This window comes from Pleurodeles waltl, chromosome 10, assembly GCF_031143425.1.
Source record: "Pleurodeles waltl isolate 20211129_DDA chromosome 10, aPleWal1.hap1.20221129, whole genome shotgun sequence".
Lineage (NCBI taxonomy): Eukaryota > Metazoa > Chordata > Amphibia > Caudata > Salamandridae > Pleurodeles > Pleurodeles waltl.
In genome coordinates this window covers 860,965,254-860,988,511 of record NC_090449.1, presented here as the reverse complement: position 1 = coordinate 860,988,511, position 23,258 = coordinate 860,965,254, and the positions used below count along the sequence as shown (strand labels likewise).

Sequence of the window (23,258 nt, the reverse complement as noted above, 5' to 3'; positions counted from 1 at the left end):
GTATTTTAGCATGAGAAAATTCTAGATTTGCTCCTGTGAGCATCTGTTGAGCATTTACAAGTTCAATTTCCCTCCAACCACTTTTTTCTCAGCCATAGTAGACGTTTTACTTCTGACCCTTGTCAATAGTACATTTTCAATTTCTCAGCATGGGAAATGATTAGAGAAGATCTGGTGAAACCCCTAAAACATGCAAGTAAGCAGGTCTGCACAGACTCTAGGGTGCATTTCAACCTGGAGCTATTGCTTACCGGTATCTCCAGCCCGATTACGTAGGTCTGCGGAAAGGTGGCAAAGTGCAGGAATTGCTAGAATTCAAACCCTACTTTAGTATGAGCCCTGACATAAGCAGAGATGCTATTATAAGAGCTCTTATATAATGAGACTGCCGCCATTATTTATCGCTGCACTATATGGTACCAAAGGGACAAGTGGAATTTTTAATGGACAAGTAGGTTTATGAAACAACCTGTTCCATGGACAAGTAGATACTTTAATACATTCTAGACCCCTGGGCTGCATTGAAGGAAGGGCATTACACTGCCTGCCCTATTTATGGTGGATAGTGTAAAGTCTTTTTCCCTTGTGTCACTGGCAGGAAAAAACCTGGTGGTGAGAGACCAGAAAAAACTATGATGACCCTAACACCCTGGGAGAAAACGTCTGGGGGTGAGGGATATTTTTTTTTCCTTTTCAAAAACAAACACCTGCTTTACAAGATTGTTTTGGAAAAACAAAAAAATTAACAGTTTGGCAAATAGCCGTCTTAGGTTGCTGGGATTCAAACTGTATTTTTACCCCCCTACGGTAAGGAGGTTGAAGCATTCAGTCCCTGCAGCCCCTCTTTTCACTGAAGGCAGAACAATTAAACATTATAATCTAATATGTAATCTTCCATCCAGGAAAAATAAGCTAAAGGTCGCTAAGTCTTTAGTTTATATTTGGTGTGATATTTCGAATGTTTGGAAATTTGTAAGGTAACAACAAATTCACCACTATGGCACAACGTGTGGGTTCCGCTGACCCTATGGGCCACTGTTTGGATGAGAATGTCTCCTATGTGGTTCTGGTTTGGGATTTTTAGCCCAGGTTTTGCACTATTCTAGAATGTGTGCAGAAGCCTAGGACTTTCCCTTAAATTGAATAGGTCCTGAAACTGTCCTGTGACCTGGAGAAGAACACCAAGTGTGCCCTCATAGACTGACTGCTGTCACTGTTGAGCATTTAGCACATGGAGCAGTGGTGGCAGCATACTGTGTATTGTAAATCCATAGGTGTGAGCATATCTTTCTTTTCTGTATAACTGGAGTGGATGTCTAGTTGCCCTCTCAAGTAAGCTGTGCTTCTATGTGTTTTCCCAATTCCATCCCTGACATCCAGATTGTTTATTGTGCATGCTTGTGTAAGTGGCCTTCATGGTGCTACCATAGTTGTGTGTGAGTACCCCAGAGTAGTGGAGGCCTGTGAGATCCATTTTGGACACTCCAGGTCTTGCCTTTGACAACAAGACGGAGATGATCTTGTTTACCCAGACAGAGAAGTGTATTGCGGACACTTGTGAAGCCAGAGGGAGTTCTAGACCCTAAAGTGAGGAGAATGGAGACAGCCTCCTTTAGAAAGTAAATTAGGCCTTTTACTAGTGAGAGGGCGTAGCTTATATAATCTATATTAACATGAAATGTTTATGAATTAAGGTGTGATACTGCCACATAGAAACTATAATAATAGTAAATTTGCTTAAACGTGCACTTGAAATGTGTCCACGGGGAATGATAATCAAAATGTTATATTATGTTTAAATAGGTTACACTAACGTTTGCGTTATTGAATCAGTACTGAAAACCTCATAGGCCTTAAGTTAGCATGAGCCGAAGCTTAGCTGCTTGGCTCTCATATTAAAAGCATTTTTCTATTTTTCAGTGTGTTGACTCACAAAGGGACATGACCCTGCGTGTTCTTTTTCTTCAAATTGGAAGATGAATGTAACCATGTTAGATCCGTTCTCATCGCCTTCTCTCGTTTGCAGAACAAATGTTAAAAGTAAATTGAAACAGTGTAGATTAATGTAATGTACAAGGTCATTCAAGCCGGTGAAGACAATGGAACTGCTGACCAAAAGATGTGCAAAGAATTACAGAAGTATGAAACCATACCGGACGTGCCACCTCTGAAGACGTCAATTAGGAAGACCAATCAAAGACTTGTAAAATAATATGGGGTGAAGAGTTGGGTTACCTAATGTGTATTCTGATAGGTTAAAGATAGTTGGGTATAACAAATGTCCAATAGAATTTTGGGGGAATGTACAACGAATAGGGGATAAAAACCCATGTCACGGGCGTCATTTAGAATTAGGTTAGGGAATGCTATTGATTTTATCCAGAAACTCTGTCACTCTGTTGGTGACTTGTTGCTTTACTTAAAACCATCCTTGCCCTTAGATTGTTCATTTTACACTTTACCTCCTTATGAGGAAAGTGCCCTTTGCCCCGGAGCTGAGTTCTGACAGATGTCGATTTGACTGATGTCCTGAAGACGAAGACTGAACCTGTGCGCTGACCTAAACTTTGGAGGGTAAATATGACAATGCATTTGTAATTTGTCTGTTTGCTTTTCCTTTCTAGGTACCAACTGCTTATTTTGACAGAGACCTTAGTTAGATGTTTTCCAAATTAGTGTTCTAAATTTGTTTTGCATGAAGCCCAACATGCTAATGCTAATCAGTGGTTAGGACAGGTGTTCACTAAACTGACGCAAATAGACAAACGACTGAATCTATGCTTTGTTGAACTGACGCATTACCGATACTCTGCTAAATTGATCCATGTTCACGCCGTGTTATGTTCTGATGTTTGTGATTCTCGCCTTAATGAAATCTTATCAAAGTTGCCATATTGTGACTATGTTATTATGTTTCTTGGTGTTGAGATTAACGCATCTGCTTCTAGATTGTAACTAATAGGGAATAAAACTTATAAACTTCTATTAAACTGGTGTGGTTATTCATGGCTGCAAGGTCATGGTAGAATCTTGAATTGATTAATGACTTTGACTAAAGTGAAGTGTATTGTCGTGATAAATATTGATGACATTATTGACGTATTAATTGACATATTGATTAGCTATCTCGTCCTAAGGTGTCTCTCAACTGGGTCAAAAGATTCATTGGCCTAAAACGAGTCCTGATGTGTAATAAATTATCATAAAGGGACGCGTTAGCAGTTCTGGTAGCAGAGCGACGGTTTGGCCCTTTGGGGCCCTAGGACGGAGAATCCTTGTTTAAATTGCTTTTCTGAGATAATGCAAATTGGAGGTATGATGTGTTTCTAAATTCACCATGACTTTCCCGGGATCTCGGAGCCTGCCTGAGTGAGTTGGGAATGTTCTCGGCGTCATAGCATGCATGGTGTAGAATTTGCGCTTGCTCAGCTTATGCATCTTGCAGGTGATTTGTGAAGTTTGTGTGTATTTAGGCCAAGTAATGTTGTTTTAGCAGGAGTGGGCGTACTCCACAGTATGAGAGTAGGGAAGTCGGCGTACTTCATATGAGTGAGGCGCTTTGTGCAAAAAATTATCCACATGGTTGGTTGTTTATGTACGGACCCGTCGTGGTCTAAGACTCCAGAGTACATTGACAAGTGTAGGAGACACTTGGGCTTATGTTGTAATTTGTGCGGTTTAATTAGGTCAATCGGGCATGGTTGACAAGTCGAGTTTGAGTCAAATTGTATGTGTAAAACCTTCGATGGAGATTTGGCAAGTCCTAAAGTGCACTAAGGACGAACCATTGACAAGTCGAGAGTAGGATTTGCGGGTCAAATTCTGCTTGCGGGTGTGGGAACTGAGAAGGAGAGAGTAGCGGCCGAGGCTCAACAAGGGAAAAGACGTAAAGATGAATTTTGTCAAAGCTTTTAAGAGTGCACTGAAAGGAGACACATACATTATGGCGAGTGAAGAGGATTCAGTAACGAAGAATTTCTGAATCGGATATAACATGATCGCCCGCCACCTTATGCGGTAAGCGACAATGTTCCGAGCACTAGTGCGGGTCCTGGGAACCAGACGCAGGAGAAGGGAGTTACTGATACAGCACAGACTAGTGATACGGGTCCGATACAGAATGGTGCCTGTGTACCCACTGCGCCAGACATGCAGATACAGTTGCAACCTCCACCGCAGATACAGAGAATCTACGCAGACGTCCCAGTACTAGAGACTACTACAAACCTGATAGTGCTGCCGGACCCGATATATACAAAATCAAGGTTAGCGCAGATTGAGTCAACTCCACATTTACTGCCACAGCCACAACTGATACCAGGATATAACCCAGCAGCTGGACCTCCGTTAATACCTGCCCCGGCTTCATAAGGCCAGACCTTTGGAGTCGCTGCTCCACGAAGTTTGGGACCGGGTCAGACACCAGCTGCAATATCGTTGCCAATTACTGTTGGTCCGCCGGTGCCATTATAAGCACAAGGTAAGCCTGGTGTATGCGATCAGGGAGTAATGACCCAAGATCTAATAAGAGAAGGGTCCATAGGAACTCCTCAGTTAATGTCCCCAGGAGAGCAAGCGGCTGAGAACCCGAGGTCTTTGATAGACCTTAGCCCAGTTGAAACACCATTGGGGGCAATGAGGCAGGCAGGGCTAGGGATATTAACCCCACAAACAACAAGTACGAAGGCTTCACAGTCACCAATGATGCATGCAGGGAACATCTCATTGCAAGGTTTTACGGTACAACAGTTGAATGAGTGGTTAGAGAAAACCTTTACTACGCAAAAGACTACAGTAACAGCAGTAGAACCGGAGAGGTCAGAGAAAAATTATTATCTGAACTTTGTAAGACTGGGCGTAGAAGCTGCTGAATTAGTGGAAGGAACAATGGGGGTGAACAGACTAGAGTCATACACAGAAGCAGAGTTCAGATACCTGTGCCCTAAGATTACTAAAGAAGCAGGCAAGGTATATCAGAAATTAGCGAACCTGGCAGACAAGTACAACATTGATATTGAGAACACTAAACATTTGAAAAGAAGTTACAGGTTAGACTTTGATTCAAAAGACTTCGAGCATATGATGTCTGCCGGAATGAAAGCACATTTAAAGGAAATATTGCAAAGTGCGCAAATCTGGGGAGTGTTAGAAAAGTGGATAGGCAGATGGGCAAAGAAAAGAGACAAGGAGAAAAATGACAGTCCGGAATCAAGTAAAGCCAAAACTACATCAGATACGGGATCGGTAAAAATGCTACCAATGAGAGAGACAGCTGGTGGGGTTTTAATTCATGTACTGTGGTCCAGAGGAGACATACTATCTTTTACAAATGATTATCCCAGGTTGAGGGAGAAGCCGATCGAGTGGTACCAACAAACAGATAGGTTTGTGAAGCTTGCGAAGTGTCTCTGGGAAGACTTGAATACCTTGTTTGAGATCATTGTTCCACCCGACTTATGGCTTGAGTGCAAGAGTGGGGTAGACTGGCTGACGAAGGAGCCGGCAAGGGATAAGGTGACCGGAGCACCATCTGCGGAGGTGATGAAGTACTATCATAAAGTGATTGAGTTTTTGGAGCAGAAGGTGTCGCCGAAAGTGACTGATTGGCAGAAAATCGACCGGACCTCACAGGAGGTTAAAGAGTCAATCCATGCTTATTATGAGAGATTGTTAAAGGCATTCAAACATTACAGTGGTACTGAGACAATTGAGCCGAAAGACATGAACCATCTCGTGTTCAGATTTGTTGAAGGGCTGAGACCAGAGGTTAGCCAGATGATTACGAATCATTTGATCTGTTGGCAAGCGAAACCGATTGATGAGGTATTGCAGTATGCGAAATACTGTAGTGATGAGATCGAGCTGAAGCAGAAAAAGTTGAAGGAGAAAGTGATGGTGATGCAGATAAGGGCTGCGCAGGCAGGAATGCAGGGAAATGGAGTTCAACAGATGATACAGCAGCAACCCCAAGGGAATGGTGTGTTTCAGGCACAACCAAGAGGTCAAGGTCGAGGTTTTGTGAATCGCGGTCCAGACTTGAATACTGTTGTGGTTCAAAATGACGCACAAGGGATGAAAAGGATGTCACCATGTCAAGCGTGCGGGGGCATTGGAAGCGGGAATGCCCAAATGTGGTGCAGGATGGTGTCGTTCAACAAAGCACTAATGTTGGTACATTGCAAAATGTGAGAGGTCCAAAATTGAGAAATCAAAATCCGACCTTCCAAAATGACATGGTTCAGATGCAGGGGCTACAGCCCATGCTGCAAATGCAAATGCTGCATGTTCAACCAGCACAAATGCAGCAAGTACAACAGCAGGTTCCCCTGGTACCTAGACAGCAAATGCAACTACCATTGGCTCCAATGGGACAGCAGCAGGTGATGCTTCCTCAGCAGGTCACAGGTCAAGTAATGGGCCAAAATAATACAGTACAGCAATTCCCATTGCGTGGTGAAGATGGAATAAATGAGGAATGGTCGGATGACAGCTTAGATAGCGAAGAATGCAGGCTTGCGGTGTCCTTAGAGGTAGATCAGAGGGGACCCTATGTCGAGGGAAAGGTAATGGGTCACATAGTTTCATTCTTGGTTGATAAGGGTGGTCGGAGTAGCAAACCAGTACCTGACAAATCCGATTACAGATCCAGTGCAAGTTGAGATCCGCAACTTCCAGGGACTGCATACGTTTGTAGTCTGCGATTCAAGTCCAGTATCCCTATTGGGAAGAGACTTACTGTGCAAGACGAAATGTTCAAGTACTTGTTCCAATATTGGAATTGAGGTGCAAACAAACAGTGATGATGAAGGGGATGATGGTCAGTTCTCAGAGTTAGAGGCAGGAACTACGAATGAAGATTACCCTTTGATAACATTGTTCCCGATGCTTACTGTGATTGACTTACCTGCCGAGTTACAGGGAACGGTGACAGAGAAAGTGTGGGATTTGACAGGAAAAGAAGTGAGACTGATAAAAGGAGTAGAAACAGGTAAAGTACAAGTGAAACCAAATGCAGTGTTTCCCCAGGTGCCACAATATCACATGGCACAAGATGTTCTTATCCAGGTGTCACAAATAATCGTGGACTTTGTGAAACAGGGAGTCCTGAGGAAAGTATTGAGCAGCCCATGTAATTCACCGATAATGGGTCTGAAAAAGCCCTGTGGGAAAGTTCGAATTGTGCAGGATTTAAGGAAAATAAACGAGATTGTGATGAAGTGTTGCCCCATAGTGCCCAATCCAGCAGTGATTATGTTTCAGGTCCCTTGTGACGCTGAATGGTTCACCGTTGTAGACCTGTCACAAGCTTTGTTTCAATACCTCTTCATGAGGACAGCCAGTTTTTATTCAGTTTCAAATTCTTGGACAAGGTGTACAGTTGGTGCAGAATTCCTCAAGGGTTTTCTGAGTCACCGTCCATCTTCAATCAGATATTGAAAAAGGACTTAGAATCCTTAGTACTGCCTTTTAATTCAACTCTAGTGCAGTACATTGATGACTTGCTGATTGCGTCCAGGACAAAAGATGACTGTAGGTATGATACAATCGCCTTACTGAACCATTTGGGAAAGAATGGACATAAAGGGGGTCATTCTGACCCCGGCGGGCCAGGGTTGGAGGGAGCACCGCCAACAGGCTGGCGGTGCTCCACAGGGTATTCTGACCACGGCGGTTCAGCCGCGGCCAGAAAGGGAAAACCGGCGGTCTCCCGCCGGTTTTCCGCTGCCCTGTAGAATCCTCCATGGCGGCACAGCTCGCTGCGCCGCCATGGGGATTCTGACACCCCATACCGCCATCCTGTTCCTAGTGGAACAGGATGGCGGTATGGGGTGTCGTGGGGCCCCTGGGGGCCCCTGCAGTGCCCATGCCAATGGAATGGGCACTGCAGGGGCCCCCGTAAGAGGGCCCCACAAAGAATTTCAGTGTCTGCTCAGCAGACACTGAAATTCGCGACGGGTGCCACTGCACCCGTCGCACCTTCCCACTCCGCCGGCTCAATTCTGAGCCGGCGTCCTCGTGGGAAGGTTGTTTTCCACTGGGCTGGCGGGCGGCCTTTTGGCGGTCGCCCGCCAGCCCAGTGGAAAACCCAGAATCACTGCAGCGGTCTTACGACCGCGGTGCGGTATTCTGGCGGGGGAACTCTGGCGGGCGGCCTCCGCCAGAGTTAGAATCACCCCCAAAGTGTCACCAAAGAAGCTGCAGTACTGTCAGAAAGGGGTGAAGTACTTAGGAGAATTGATTGAAAGAGGGTCCAGGAGTATATCAGAGGAAAGAATAACACCCATTTTGCAGATGAACCCCCCAACAACAAAGAGAGATGTCAGGATGTTTTTGGGAATTGTGGGTTACTGTCGCCAGTGGATACCCAACTTCTCAATTATCTCAAAACCCTTGATAAAGCTGACAGGCAAAGAGGTTAAAGACGAGCCGTATACCATAGCCTTATCAAAAGAAGAGCTTGAGTCATTCATGGAATTGAGAGAGTGCATGTGCAGGGCAGCAGCTTTGGGTATGCCTGCTTACACGAAGCCTTTTCTACTGTTTTGTCATGAACGTGATGCTTGTTCTTTGTCTGTCTTAACACAGGTCCAGGGAGGTGCAAATCGCCCTGTAGCATATTTTTCAGCTACCTTGGACCCCGTCGCAGCAGCCTTACTGGGTTGTTTGCGCGCAGTTGCAGCAGTTGGTCAAAGCCTCACGCAGTGTGAAGGCATAGTGATGGGATATCCCCTAACAGTAATGGTTCTGCATTCAGTTGAAATTTTGTTGACTCGAACCAAAACTCAGCACATGATGAATGCCCGACTTACCAGATATGAGACAATTATATTGGGGTCACCTAATGTTTCACTGAAGCGATGTACTGTATTAAACCCGGCAACTCTACTTCCTGCTGAGAGTACCGAGATTAATAATGAAGAGGAAGTGGAGCATGATTGTCTTGAGGTAACAGAACTATGTACCAAGCCCCGACCTGATATTCAAGATACACAGTTAAAGGAAAATTACTGCATTGTGTTTGTTGATGGATCATGTTTGAGAGACTCAGTCGGAATGCTGAGAGCCGGTTACGCTGTATGTACCATAGCTGGTATCATTGAAGCTTCCTGGCTCGAGAGAGTGTATTCCGCACAAGTGGCAGAGCTAATTGCCCTTGCCAAGGCATGCCACGCAGCTGAAAATCTGAGAGTCACTATCTATACTGACAGCAGATATGGATTTGGAATTGTACATGATTTTGGCCAATTGTGGTCACTGAGAGGGTTCATGACTTTTTCTGGTTCTCCTGTGAAAAATGGTGAACAAATTAAGGATTTGTTACGTGCGATTCAGTTACCTCTTGAAATTGCCATGGTGAAATGCAATGCTCACGTTAAGTCGCAAGACTTTGTGTCCATGGGAAACGGCTATGCAGATCTAGTCGCAAGGTTTTTGCGCATTGAACTGTATATCGTTCAAGGATCAGTGGGAATTGTTACCGCAAACTGAAAATTACACATGCTTGAACCTTGCATTAAGGGTGGTTGATACACTAGATGAGCTAAAAATACTACAGAGTCGTGCTAGTAAGGAGGAAAAACGCTCCTGGCAGAGAATGCAATGTGTACAAAGAGCTGATGACTTATGGGTCTCAGAGGAGGGGAAACTGGTTTTGCCAAACAGTCTTCTGTCACAATTTGCGAGGCTATACCATGGACAGGCTCATCTTGGGAGGGATGCAATGATCAGGTCATTCAAAATCGATTGGTTTAACCCAAAGTTCATTAATATAATGCAATACACTGTTCCAGAAAAGATGAATGAAAAGAAAACAGGGGAGTCCTAATCAATAGGAGCAAGAGTCCTCACACACCATATTAGGTGTCATGCTTCATCATCGGACGGCTCCTCGTCAGACCGGCGCTGCAATGTCTGACGGGCACCCCCCGAAGGGGGGCTCTTTGCCGTTGGTCTTTTTACTATAGATGATGCCGCGGAACCAATCATGGGTCCGAGAAGAAAGGAGGAAAAGTAAAAAAAGGTAGAGAATAAAATTGGCTCAGAACCCTCACTAACTATTCATTTATTCTTTGATGTTTGGGTGATGGCCAAGATTAAAAAATATATAACAAGGGAGTGTGATAGAGATAATGCTCAGACACTCACTAGTAACAACAATAGAATGGGAAGGAAGTCGGTCATTCACAGACGTTCCTTAATATACGGTCGACATGTTTCGCGTCTCTTTTGGTCCATAAGGATCCTGTAACGCTTCTTCAGGACCAATTATATCACTAGACTTCTCCAATAAGAAAAAACAAATGGTATAGACTCCTACATACTGACGCTCACAGTCAAGACGTCTACAGTCACTTACTCAAGGTCACTTCAACCCGGACTTGCTGTTCCTATCAGTCACCCTAAGGACATGAAGTGAAGAGGTTAAAATTGCATAGCTTCTTCATCAGCAATCGATCGTCATTATGAAAGAATGACCAATTTGATCAAATCAATAATGTAATAGTGACAAACTGTGCAACACAAAGTGCTCAAGTGGATGGTAGCAACCCATGCTAGTAATACATGCAGGAGGGCTTACCATCCCAACTAGAGGACGAGCTTCATGGGATCATGCAGGCCTGTTGCCAGGTTAACAACAGATCTGGTCATGAAATAAATAGAAGTATAAAAAAGACACATATTTCTGTTACCAATTAGTTAATAAAGTACTTTGAATTGACAACGAGAATGTACACAACAATCTTGGACATAGAGAGTATCAAAAAATTAATTGACTCATTAGGTCAAAAAACATTCAAAATCTAAAATAACATACTCAAGGGTCACTGGTGTTGATAGTAATTGTAATACACTCAAGGTAGATAAATGGCCATAATGCGATATGTATAAAACATGGTACATACCAAGTGGAAGACCACACTCCAACACAAGTATCGTATACTAAACGGTCACATTTCAGGAGATTTCAGAAAGTGCAATCAAAGCCCCACTGTTATAAGACTGAAGTACGTGTATATGTAAAAATATAGTCGAAGCGTCTAGTAATCTACTGCAATAAGGGGGCCTAGTAAGTACTCTATATCCTGGACAGTTTTCTACTACCAGACAGGGGTAATTCGTAATCTTACCCAAAGAACCTGAGTACCGGGGAATCAGAACCATTATTTACGTATAACAAATCTTATTGATGCGTCGGCAAAGAAAAACGAGCCACAACACGGGACCCAAACTTAGTGGCCCGCCCAAAAAAGTAGCAGCGGCACATAAAAACGACCGCTACAGAAGGACCACCTCACTTACTTGTGTGTAGACCAGTGTCCGATTTCGCACCTACCCCCAGGCTGCGCTCCCGAAGATAAACGGAGCCGAGCAACCGGAGATATAAGTAGTACGCCTGCAGAGCGCGCGCAGAGCTGACGCGTTTCTTGTTGCTGAGAAACAGCCACACGTGCGGTAGGTTCGAGCCATGTGATGCAAAAAGCTAGAAATGAAAAAGGAACTTCAGAAATGGGTTACTACACCAAGGACAACGTGGCGGCCATTTTAAGCTAGTATTGGCCTAACTGTGATATATAGATAACCCAATGTAAATCCAACCAAGAACAACCCAAAGTTCAGACATGCCGCAGAGGTTACCTGTCACAGGTGCATCATCTGTCAACAGATGAATGCCGGAAAAGGGACTGTGGTAACTCTAAGCCACATAGGGAGAGCTGGTTGTCCATTTAGCAAGATGCAAATGGATTTCATTGAGATGCCTGTTTGTGGAGGATTGAAGTACGTGTTGGTGATTGTGTGTGTTTTCAGCCTTTGGATTGAAGCTTACCCCACACGTAGAAACGACAGTCTCACAGTTGCAAAGTTGTTACTTAGGGAATTAATACCCAGGTTCGGGTTTCCGGTCTCTACAGAATCAGATAGGGGCAGACACTTCGACAATGAGGTAATTAAGCTTTTGTGTGCCGCATTAGACATTGAACAGAAGCTGCATTGTAGCTACCGCCCGAAGCATCAGGACTAGTGGACAAATGAATGGTACCTTGAAATCGAGAATGGCGAAGATGTGCGCAGCTACCAATATGAAATGGGCAGATGCATTACCCTTAGTGCTGATGTCGATGAGGAACACCCCTGATAAGAAGACAGGACTATCACCACACGAGATCCTTATGGGTGGAGCTATGAGGCTGCCTGCAGTACCTGCAAATGCTCTTGTGAATATCACGGATGATATGGTGTTGGACTACTGCAAAAGGTTTTGCTGATGTGTTTCGCTCTTTTTCTCATTGCCACCGATCAGTGATCCAGGTCACACCCTGCAAGCCGGTGTCTGGGTAGTTGTCAAGAAGCACATGAGAAAATCCTGTTTGGAGCCGCGCTGGAAGGGGCCATATCAAGTAATTTTGACAACAACCACTGCTGTGAAATGTGCAGGCGTTCCAAACTGGATACATGCCAGTCACACAAAGAAGGTAACGTGTCCAACTGATGAGGAACTTGAAGTTTCCGGCTCAACAGTTCCAGAGAGGGAAGTGTCAGGGCCCGAAAATAGCCAAGAGGGAACTGAGACTGCAGGAGAGCCCACTGAGAACAGCCTAGTCCCTCAAACAGTAAATGAGTTCGAGAGAGGTGACAGAGTGCCTATCTCAGTAGAGGCAGCAGGAGAACTAAATCAAGGACAGGTTCTCCCAGAAGTAGACGGATACGGGTTAGAACTTGAACCCGTTACAGATCCAGAAGAAGAAGAAAAAGAAGGAGAAATAGTAGAAAGGGATCAAAGTACACCGGCATCCCCTGAGCCAGTTGCAGGCCCATCAAGAGAAAACACCATAGTACAAGAGGAGGGTGCTGTTCAGCGTCCTGAAAGGACAAGCCGGAAGAAGACGTATAAGGGAGACAACTGGCCAGAGAAACAGTCTGCGAAAGAAAGAATCGTACTGAGTGAAACAATAACGAAAGAAACTGATACATCCCGAATAGAGGATCTAAGTGAAGGAGAATTGCAAGGCAAACGCAGATTGAAAAGAAAGAGAACCGCAAATAGAAGGTACGCAGGCATATGCAACAACATCTGAATGGCAACATGAATTCTTAGCGTTCTGTTTTGATCGAGAAGTACCAGGCCAATACTACGGAACCTGAGATAACTCAAAGAAGACTTTGTTGAAAACGAAAATTGAAAAGCTAAAAAAAAGAGACTTATAAATTACCGGATGCGACACTGATAACCTGATTTGACTTTGAGAACCCGATTATGACAAGCTGCTAACCTGATTTGACAAAGGGGTCCTGGAGTGAGTGAAACGCTGTAAATATACGCAGAGAGAAAGAGACTTTTGCATCAAGAGAAAAAAAATAAAAAAAATTATAACGTCCTCAAGTTGATTAATTGTTCTGCTATCTGATTCTTTACAGACATGGCTTATGATAGAGGTAGTAACAAAAAGGGTAAGGTGTGTGGTTGGTTGAGTCTTATAATAGGTATTGTGTGTGCAATAATAATTGTAGGTGTGATTGTGGGAATGCCGTGGTTGGATAAGAAAGCGACTAACAATGCTCCAAAACCAGAAACTACAGAACTAACACCGTGGGAAAAGTTCGAGCAAGATGCAAAATACTTGCATGAGGAAACTAACTCAAAGGGGGTACTTTCCACTAATGTTTTCTATCGCTTGTTGAATGAGTACGTTGAGACCATGGATGCGAAAAACTGTTATGTGTGCACAAAGATTCCTTCATCAGAACAAGAAGGGGTCACCTATCAAAGCTTGCCGTTAACTTATGGGATAAGTTGTAGTTTGCTACGAACAAGATTTTATGATCAAGAGCACGTGCGATATTTTTACTCAAATTTAGATGTGGTGTTTTCCTTTGTGCCTGTGATTGAGTTCCTGAATAAGTTAGCTAAGGAGCATAGTATAAAATTAGTTAGAGGCTTCTTTGAACCGACGCTTACATTTGGGACAGCTTATGCACACCGAAACAATCTGACTTGCTTATTGACACCTGTAGAGAAAAGCTTCTTAGATCACACCGATGATAGACGCAAAGCACTGAAGGAAAGACTAGAAAAGGGGCTAGAAAAACAAACATATGCAAATGATTATGCTTACACTGCAATAAAGACACAAGGTAAATTAGCTATAGATGCACTGCATCTAGGAAGGCTTTGTATATATAGGCCAAAATCTGAACATGACACTTTATTTGTGGGAATGAGTGAATGCAGACATGTGTTTTTGTTTCAGAGTAAATGGACATTCATGTTAAATGGACAGGATCCAGCGATCCCTGGGATCTATTATATCTGTGGACTTAATGCTTATTACCGTCTTCCTAAGGGATGGTATGGGACATGTTATTTGGGAATAGTTTTCCCAAAGATTTACCAGATTGATGACTTAAAGCAATACCTAAAACGTCGGAATTACAACATGCTAGACAAAATGAGAGACAGCGGCTGCTGTCGTTGGTGACATATTTGGAGCAATAATTCCTTCAGTAGGGGTTATCTTAAACTCCATAAAGATTCAAAAGTTGTCCACTATTGTGGATAACATGCTGACAGATTTTTCCAGAGCTATACTCTTGATGGATACTGAACTTGCTGCGGAAAGAGCTATGACTCTTCAAAATCGGCTTCCTTTAGACATTCTTTTAGCAAAAGTGGCAGAGTCTGCAAGATGCTGAACGAGCGTCATTGCTGCTCATATATACCTGATAAAAGATTAGAGGTATGCTTACTAACCTAACTAAAGATAGTGCAGATTTGAAGGATTTGAAGGAACCTGGAGTGTGGGAGAAATTTGGTAAAGGAATTGGCAGAGTAGGGAGCTGGTTTAGCAATATTTGGAATGGGGTACTTGCAAAAATATTAGGGGGTCTATTAATTGTTCTGGCCTGTCTATTAGGATTATGGGGAGCATGCAAAATTAATGATAAAATTAAAAGGAATTGGACAAAGAGGACCAAGAAAAATGAAGAAAGTGAAAGGGAGAGTATGTTTAATGAAATTTGGGAAAGTTCACACAAGGGACAATATGTTGAAATGCGCATTATGCGTAAAGTGAAAAATTAAAGTGAAAAGTCGAAGGGAAAGGTTTATGTGATGATGAACGTCATCAGAGGAGGGACTGAGAGAGCGTAGCTTATATAATCTATATTAACATGAAATGTTTATGAATTAAGGTGTGATACTGCCACATAGAAACTATAATAATAGTAATTTTGCTTAAACGTGCACTTGAAATGTGTCCAAGGGAAGTTGCCACCAATGTGTACATGAACTAATAATGATAATCAAAATGTTATATTACGTTTAAATAAGTTACACTAACGTTTGCGTTATTGAATCTGTACTGAAAATCTCATAGGCCTTAAGTTAGCATGAGCCGAAGTTTAGCTGCTTGGCTCTCACATTAAAAGCATTTTTCTATTTTTCAGTGTGTTGACTCACAAAGGGATATGACCCTGCGTGTTCCTTTTCTTCAAATTGGAAGATGAATGTAACCATGTTAGATCCGTTCTCATCACCTTCTCTCGTTTGCAGAACAAATGTTAAAAGTAAATTGAAACAGTGTAGATTAATGTAATGTACAAGGTTATTCAAACCGGTGAAGACAATGGAACTGCTGACCAAAAGATGTGCAAAGAATTACAGAAGGGTGAAATCATACCGGACGTGCCACCTCTGGAGACGTCAATTAGGAAGACCAATCAAAGACTTGTAAAATAATATGGGGTGAAGAGTTGGGTTACCTAATATGTATTCTGATTGGTTAAAGATAGTGGGGTATAACAAATGTCCAATAGAATTTTGGGGGAATGTACAACGAATAGGGGATAAAAACCCATGTCACGGGGAGTCATTTACAATTAGGTTAGGGAATGCTATTGATTTTATCCAGAAACTCTGTCACTCTGTTTGGTGACTTGTTGCTTTACTTAAAACCATCCTTGCCCTTAGATTGTTCATTTTACACTTTAACTCCTTATGAGGAAAGTGCCCTTTGCCCCGGAGCTGAGTTCTGACAGATGGCGATTTGACTGATGCCCTGAAGACGAAGAATGAACCTGTGCGCTGACCTAAACTTTGGAGGGTAATTATGACAATGCATTTATAATTTGTCTGTTTACTTTTCCTTTCTAGGTACCAACTGCTTATTTTGACAGAGACCTTAGTTAGATGTTTTCCAAATTAGTGTTCTAAATTTGTTTTGCATGAAGCCCAACATGCTAATGCTAATCAGTGGTTAGGACAGGTGTTCACCAAACTGACGCAAATAGACAAACGACCGAATCTATGCTTTGTTGAACTGACGCATTACCGATACTCTGCTAAATTGATCCATGTTCACGCGTGTTATGTTCTGATGTTTGTGATTCTCGCCTTAATGAAATCTTATCAAAGTTGCCAATATCGTGACTATGTTATTATGTTTCTTGGTGTTGAGATTAACGCATCTGCTTCTAGAATGTAACTAATAGGGAATAAAACTTATAAACTTCTATTAAACTGGTGTGGTTATTCATGGCTGCAAGGTCATGGTAGAATCTTGAATTGATTAATGACTTTGACTAAAGTGAAGTGTATTGTCGTAATAAATATTGATGACATTATTGACATATTCATTGACATATTGATTAGCTATCTCGTCCTAAGGTGTCTCTCAACTGGGTCAAAAGATTAATTGGCCTAAAACGACTCCTGATGTGTAATAAATTATCATAAAGGGACGCGTTAGCACTAGCAAGGATCTGCTAATTTGTCTTCCTGAGTATTGACATTTGGTAGATGTGAGAAAAGAGGGGTGGGACAGCAGACATTCTGCAGGAGTGAGAAAACATTTATGTCAGGCCTGCTCTTTGGTCTTTACCTGATTATTCTTTCCATTGGTTGATGACAACCAGGTGCAAAAACTCATACCTCTTTGTGCCTCTGTTGTGGGTGCTTCAGGTTGGAGACTAGCCTATTCTAAACAGCATCACTCTGCATAAAGGAAGAGTGAGGAAAGCAGCTCTGAAAACACCTGAAAGCCAAACCATCTCAAATTGGTGCTACAGTTGCAGACAGTAAACACACATTTCCTGTCTGAGTTTTCATTGGAGTTCTAAGTCCACTACTGCCAACTAAAGCAGAGGTCTCAAAGGGACGCTGTGAAACTAACGCTCTTGTCTGCCTGTCAGCCAGCTTTTTAGAGGTGAGGGTACACCACCTGAGCCTGGATCTCTTGCTAGAAGAGCAGTGTGCCTGTTCACGATTGCCTAGAAGCCTGCCTGCTGTTGAGAAAGAGAATGAGTGTGCAAACTCTGCAGGAGAAGTGTCTGTCCAGGAGGAGTAAGATGCAATTATGCCACAGGTGTATTTGGGCACTTTTAAAAAAGACTAAGGAGCGAAGATTTGAGGTCCCTGGTGTCTGCAGTCCTGGAGTCTTTTTGTCCTGATTCCTGGCTGGTTCTCTGAGGACTGCGAATGCTAGATCAAGGCCAGGACCGGTCAGGGCTGTGAGTGCGGGTTAGAGTGATCATCTGTGCATGCCCACAAATGCCCAGAGAGATCTGCCCATGCAGAGCTTTCTCTGGAGACATCATGACGAACTAAAAAAGGCTGCATCTGAAGCAGTTGCCGAAGACTAGAACAGCTGTAACATCACTGGAGTTCCAATGGGAATTGTGATGACCCAGGGCTGCCCCTTCGGCTTCTTCTGGGTGCGCTGGGCCAAGATATCTAAGCAGGACTCACGGAAATTATGCCAGCTAGTGCCAAACCGAGAGGGTGCAAGATCGCCGCAGAGCTGGCGACTGCACTGATCTTACGGGGATTGATCCACTACATGTGGTAAGACTGGGGACTTAAAACTGAGTGCACTGATTTCAGGAGTGATATAACTGCACCTGAGCCATAATCATACTATTTACTCATACCTAACAGAAAGGGGGCACTTCACTTTCAAGGGAGTCAAGGGAGGGGGAAAGCTGGGGCACAACAACAAAGATGCAGCACTGCCCAATAGTGCTATCAATCCTAAATTGCATCTTGTTATTGCTGTGTGTAGTACTCCTTTATGGTTTGCATCAAAGTACTTCCTTTCTTGAAAAACTAAGCACTGGGTTGGACCTTTGTTTATTGTGCTGTTGATGGGTGATTGTTTAGTTTTGAGCACAAACACCCCCACACTACCTCCTAAGTAGCCTATGGCTGCTCAACATTGCTACCACAGTAAGTCAAGTACTGAAAGGGTTGTACCTGTCCTAGTTCACAAAGCCTCTGTAGGATGGACCCCGAGACAGTAGTGCACTTTGGGCACTGAACAATGCATGACAGGAATTATTGGTAGATAACAGGAGGAAAAGGATAAAGCTGGGCCTCATTCCTTTGTGAATTGAAGGAAAACTAATGAATATCTAATGAACTACTTGTATAGTGCCAACTACTCCATCTTAAATTGCCTTCAATTTTAATTCCTTTCATCGTAATGTAAAATGCTAGGCTTTTTTTTCATGTAAACCTGTGGCAAACGCAGATAGTTAATATAGCTTGGCAACCAGGTTCAGCAACAAACAAATCACAATCACTGGGGATAATATTTCCTGCTCTTTAGTAGCATCCAGGGTGGCGCTAATGCCAGTCAGTCTGCATGTTCAACATTACTATACAATAGGCCATCTCTATTGTGTACCGCTTAGTCTTTGTCAATGGAAGCTGGGAGATACATTAACGTGTTACAAGCATGGCCAAAAGGGTGCATTTGTTGCGCCAAGACATAAAGCATCACCTCCCTCTGATAATCTATATCAGATATGCCTGTGCCCATAATGCATACAAAGCCCCATGTATGTACCACACTTTGATTAAAGTGCAGTTCAGAGTTTTATTTTCTAACAGGGCACAAAACACAAGTTTAATTACTACTAATGCATTTAAACAAACTGATTGTACTTACAAAGCAACTGCATCATTCAATAAAGCAGATACACTGTTTGTAAATAATTACGATGAACAAGTAGCGTCAAATACATGTATCTCTTACCATGGCAAAAGGGCCAACCTTTTCAACTTTTTCTTTTTTTTTCTTTTTTTCTTTTTTGCTGCAGGTCAAAGACATTTGATAAATTACAATGATATTCTGCATCATTTCTACATAAATCCAAAAAATCTTATAGCACATATTTCTCTTCAAGGTTAAGTGCAGCTACAAAGGCACGTCAAAGCTCGATGGAACAGCACTTTACATTTCTGCACCCACTTGCATTATTTTGCGAGGGAACTGATACATTTTTGTAGCCTGTAGATTTTTTAAAATGCTTTATAAAATTTCAGGTGTAGCAAAGGCAGTATATTTGTAGTACCTTAGTTTGGAAATTATTTTAATTTAGAGTGAACTCCTGAAAGAATGTGCTTCGCCACAGTGGAACAAAGCTATAATGCTTTCCTCAAAGACCCATAAATAAACAGAAACCTAAGAGGCTACAATTATACACAGTGCAATAACCAAATAAAAATGTATAGGAGCAAATACAGCCCCGCGTGGTCTAGAATTTATTACGTAAATGTACTGTATATCATACTAAATAACTTTAATGGAAGCAATAAAACACAAAAAGAACTGATTACTTGCAGTGGGGAAATATCACAAAATATTGCATGTGGTAATACAAAATTTAGCAAATATGTTTAGCTCAGGTCTATACCAGACTAGAACATAGAGAAAACAAACTGTGAAACCATAGGGACCATATGTACTGCTTAAAGATTATTTTCAGTAACTGAGATTTTTAACTAATATTTGTATAAAGCAAAAATAGTGTTACATCTGTTTTGTTCGCTCTGTATTTTGCACTGTCAAAATACCACTGGGTCGGGGGTGTGGCCAAGCAACATGGCCGGCGGGACGCGCTCCTAGTGAGCTCCCGCTTCCCGGCTGAATCCTTCAGTTATCCTGGGGTGCCTGAGGCGTACGGTGCCCCACCCCTTCTGTGGAGCGGTGCTCTAGGCGGTCCGGTGTGGCACAGTCCCCTTCTGGAGGCCGCGGCGGCAGGTGCCGAGACGGTGTTTGCAGGCCTCTCCAGGGCCGTGCGCGACGCGGCACGGGCCGCGCTGCCGATATGGTCTGGCTGGGCTGGCGGTGGGCCTGCTAGCTACTCGGCCCCCAGTCAAGAGTGGAGGACTGCTGGGCCTTCGGACAGGCGGCGACGTCCTGGGAGGGTGCTGGTAGGATCGGCTTGGCCCGCCCTTGAGCGCCGTGCTGAGGCCTGGCGAGGTGGGGCTGCTGGTTGGCGCACACTGGAGAGGATGCGTGTGTTGCGGCCCCCGGGCCTAGATTTTTTGATCATCTGAGCCTCTTGGCTACAGACTCACGGAGAGTGGTTCTCTCTTCTTGGGGGTGCCTAGGACTTCTGATCTGGTAACCCTGCGGAGTAGCAGTGTACAGTGGTGCCCTGCAGCGTGAGGAGCAGCGGATCATGTCCTTGCGGTGCCTTGTGCTCCGGACACTTTGGCCATATTACCGAGACAGCTGAAACTGGGTCACTGATTTGATCTGGGAACGCAGTGTAATGGGGGGGCACGAGCGGACAGAAGCTTCACAAGGTAACACCACAGAGCAATATACTACTCCGGTGCCCTTACCACAACGTCAGACCAGATTGGTGGGGAGCGGAGATGGTATGAGTACGCCGGCAAATCCTGAGGAGCCCTCACGAGCAGAGCTTCTTGCAGCCATCCAGGGCTCTAGGGTGGCCCTGGAGGGAAAGATAGAAACGGTGGCAGTAGAAGTTAACCTACTCCGGGGGGACCTTAGGAAGGCATCTGACAAGGTCAAGGTGGAGGAAGGCTCTATTGTGGAGCTGCAAACGGAGGTGAGGGCCCTGCGGAAACAAATGGTGCAGGTCAATACCGCAGTAAGATGGCTGGAGGCGAGGCTGGAGGACGCAGAGGGTATGTCCCAGCAGAATAATTTCTGACTGCTGTGTTTCCCGGAGCATGCGGAGGTGTCCGCAGCAGAAACTTTTGTGGAGCATTGGATCAGAGATGTACTGCAACCGACCGGGCTCTCCAGGGTATTTGTAGTGGAGCGTGCTCATAGGGCACTCGTTGCGCCTCCCCCGCCTGGCGACCGGCCAGGGCCATCATTAAACTATAAAGACCAAGACTGTGTGTTGCAGGCTGCCTGCGAAACTGACCGGGCAGTATTTGAGAACTGTAAAATATCCATTTATCCTGATTACACGAACAAGGTGCAGAGTTCTGGAAAGGGATTCCTGGAGGTGAAGGTGAAGCTCTGTGGCATGAACATCAGATATATGCTCCTGTATCCGGCAAGCTTAAAGGTGCTTTCAGGTGGTAGGTGACATTTCAGGTGGTAGGTCACATTTCTTCGAGCGTCTGGAGGAGGTATGGAGATGGCTGGAAATGGGGGATAAGGTGACCCCGGGGAGAACGGAAAGGACTGGAGGGCATCTCCTCCGGCCTCTGGAGCAGAGGATCCGGACTGGAGGTCTTGTGACGATGGTCAGCTGGAGGATAATGTGGCTCATGGTTCAGCCAAGGGCTCTACTCATAGAGTGGAGATATAACTGGATGGGACAATGGCGATGGTGCCTACTGGATCGGCTGGGGGTTTGAATGGGGAGCTGGAGCGGGGAGCTGAGAGGGGCTCCGCACAAGTCTGACTATGTCCTTAATGATTCAGGATTGCTGTTGCGCCCTCGTTTTGTGGGCTATAGGGTACACTCCTTTCTAAAGAGACATAAGGTTCATATTGCCTATCTTCAGGAAACGCACATGACTATGGAGGAAGCACAAAAACTGTCCAAGAAGTGGCGGGGTCAAATGTTCTCATCCTCCTTCTCCTCTTATGTGAGGGGTGTGACTATATGGGTGGCTCCAGGGGTTCCATTCACCCACATGTATAAGTAGATGTCGTGGGGAGATATGTTTTGGTTGAGGGTATGCTGGATGGATCACCCATCATTATCCTTAACACTTATGTGCCTAATACTGATGATCACTTCTTTTATACCAAAATACCAGAGATCTTGGGGGAGAGTGTGGATAGGCCTATTGTTTAGGTGGGGGATTATAACTGTATATTGAATGGTTAACTTGATCGCCTTCCGCTAAAGCTGGGGACTAAGCCCTTGATGGTGAAATCTCTTGTGGAAGTGATGAGTCATTTAGGGATATGGGACAGTTGGAGGGAGTTGCACCCAGAGGGCAGCGAATACACCTGTTATTCTAGAACACATAATACACATACTCGGCTGGATAGGTTTCTTCTGGCTGGTCTTAACAGCTCTCAGGTTCTGGAGGTTACACATCTGGGTAGGTTCTTGTCCGATCACGTACCCGTGCAGATGCAATTGCAGAGGGGGGCAGCAGCCACCAGTTTGGCACATAGTTGGCGTTTGCCTGCAGATTTCCTCACTGATGTGGGGTGTCGGGATGGGGTGGGTGAGGCCATCAAAGGTTACATGGACTTGAATTGGAACACGACAACGTCTAGGGGTCTGGAGTGGGAAGTTATGAAGGCCGTAGTGCGGGGGTGCATAGGTATGGCGTGAGGGGTACGTATACGAATGGAACATGAACTTACAGATCTGGAGGCGAAGTTAGTGGATTTGCAGCAGCAAGAATGGCTGAAAGGGTGGAACTCAGGTTATATAAGGAGGTTAACAGTTGTTGGGATACCCTGAGTCGGGTCACACTCAGAGCATACAGGCAGCAACTACATCAGGAGGAGGATAAATATGGCAAACTTTTGGCGTGGATTCTGAAATGGGAGGTGGAGGCTCCTCCCATTGTGCACATTAGGAATACTAGCGGTTAAATGTTCGCGAAGCACACAAATATTCTGCGGGTTTTGGCGGAGCATCTCCAGAGGGTATTAAGAGCTGGTGCTGCACCCGCAGAGGATGGCTTGGGGGGGTTTCTGAGGCGGATGCGGCTTCCACAATTGGAATTAGAAAGTAGGGATGCTTTGGAGATGGCGAATACTGTGGAGGAGGTGAGTGAGGCAGTCTTGGTCCCCGGGTGGTGATGGTTTTCCTGTTGAGTTGTATCAGACGTTCTCCCTGTCTCTGAGGGAGAGACTTCTGGAGGTGTTCGAGGAAGCCCGTGTACGTGGCATGTTGCCAGAATCTATGCGTCAGGGCATTGTGTGCTTGATGCTCAAGCTGGGAGGGGATCCTGGTGACCCTTCCTCATATCGCCTGCTTACCATGTTAAATAGTGATGTCAAGATACTTTGTAAGATTTT

At 44.3% G+C, this 23,258-nt stretch overlaps 1 protein-coding gene across 1 annotated transcript in view; it reads right to left on the bottom strand.

The window, feature by feature from the left end:
- Positions 1–23,258, bottom strand: part of LOC138261971 (ATP-dependent translocase ABCB1-like) — a 519,774-nt gene that overhangs the window by 437,264 nt on the left and 59,252 nt on the right. The window contains 1 exon segment of the mRNA XM_069211572.1: positions 19,032–19,089. Within this exon segment, the coding sequence (XP_069067673.1) occupies positions 19,032–19,089 (58 nt within the window).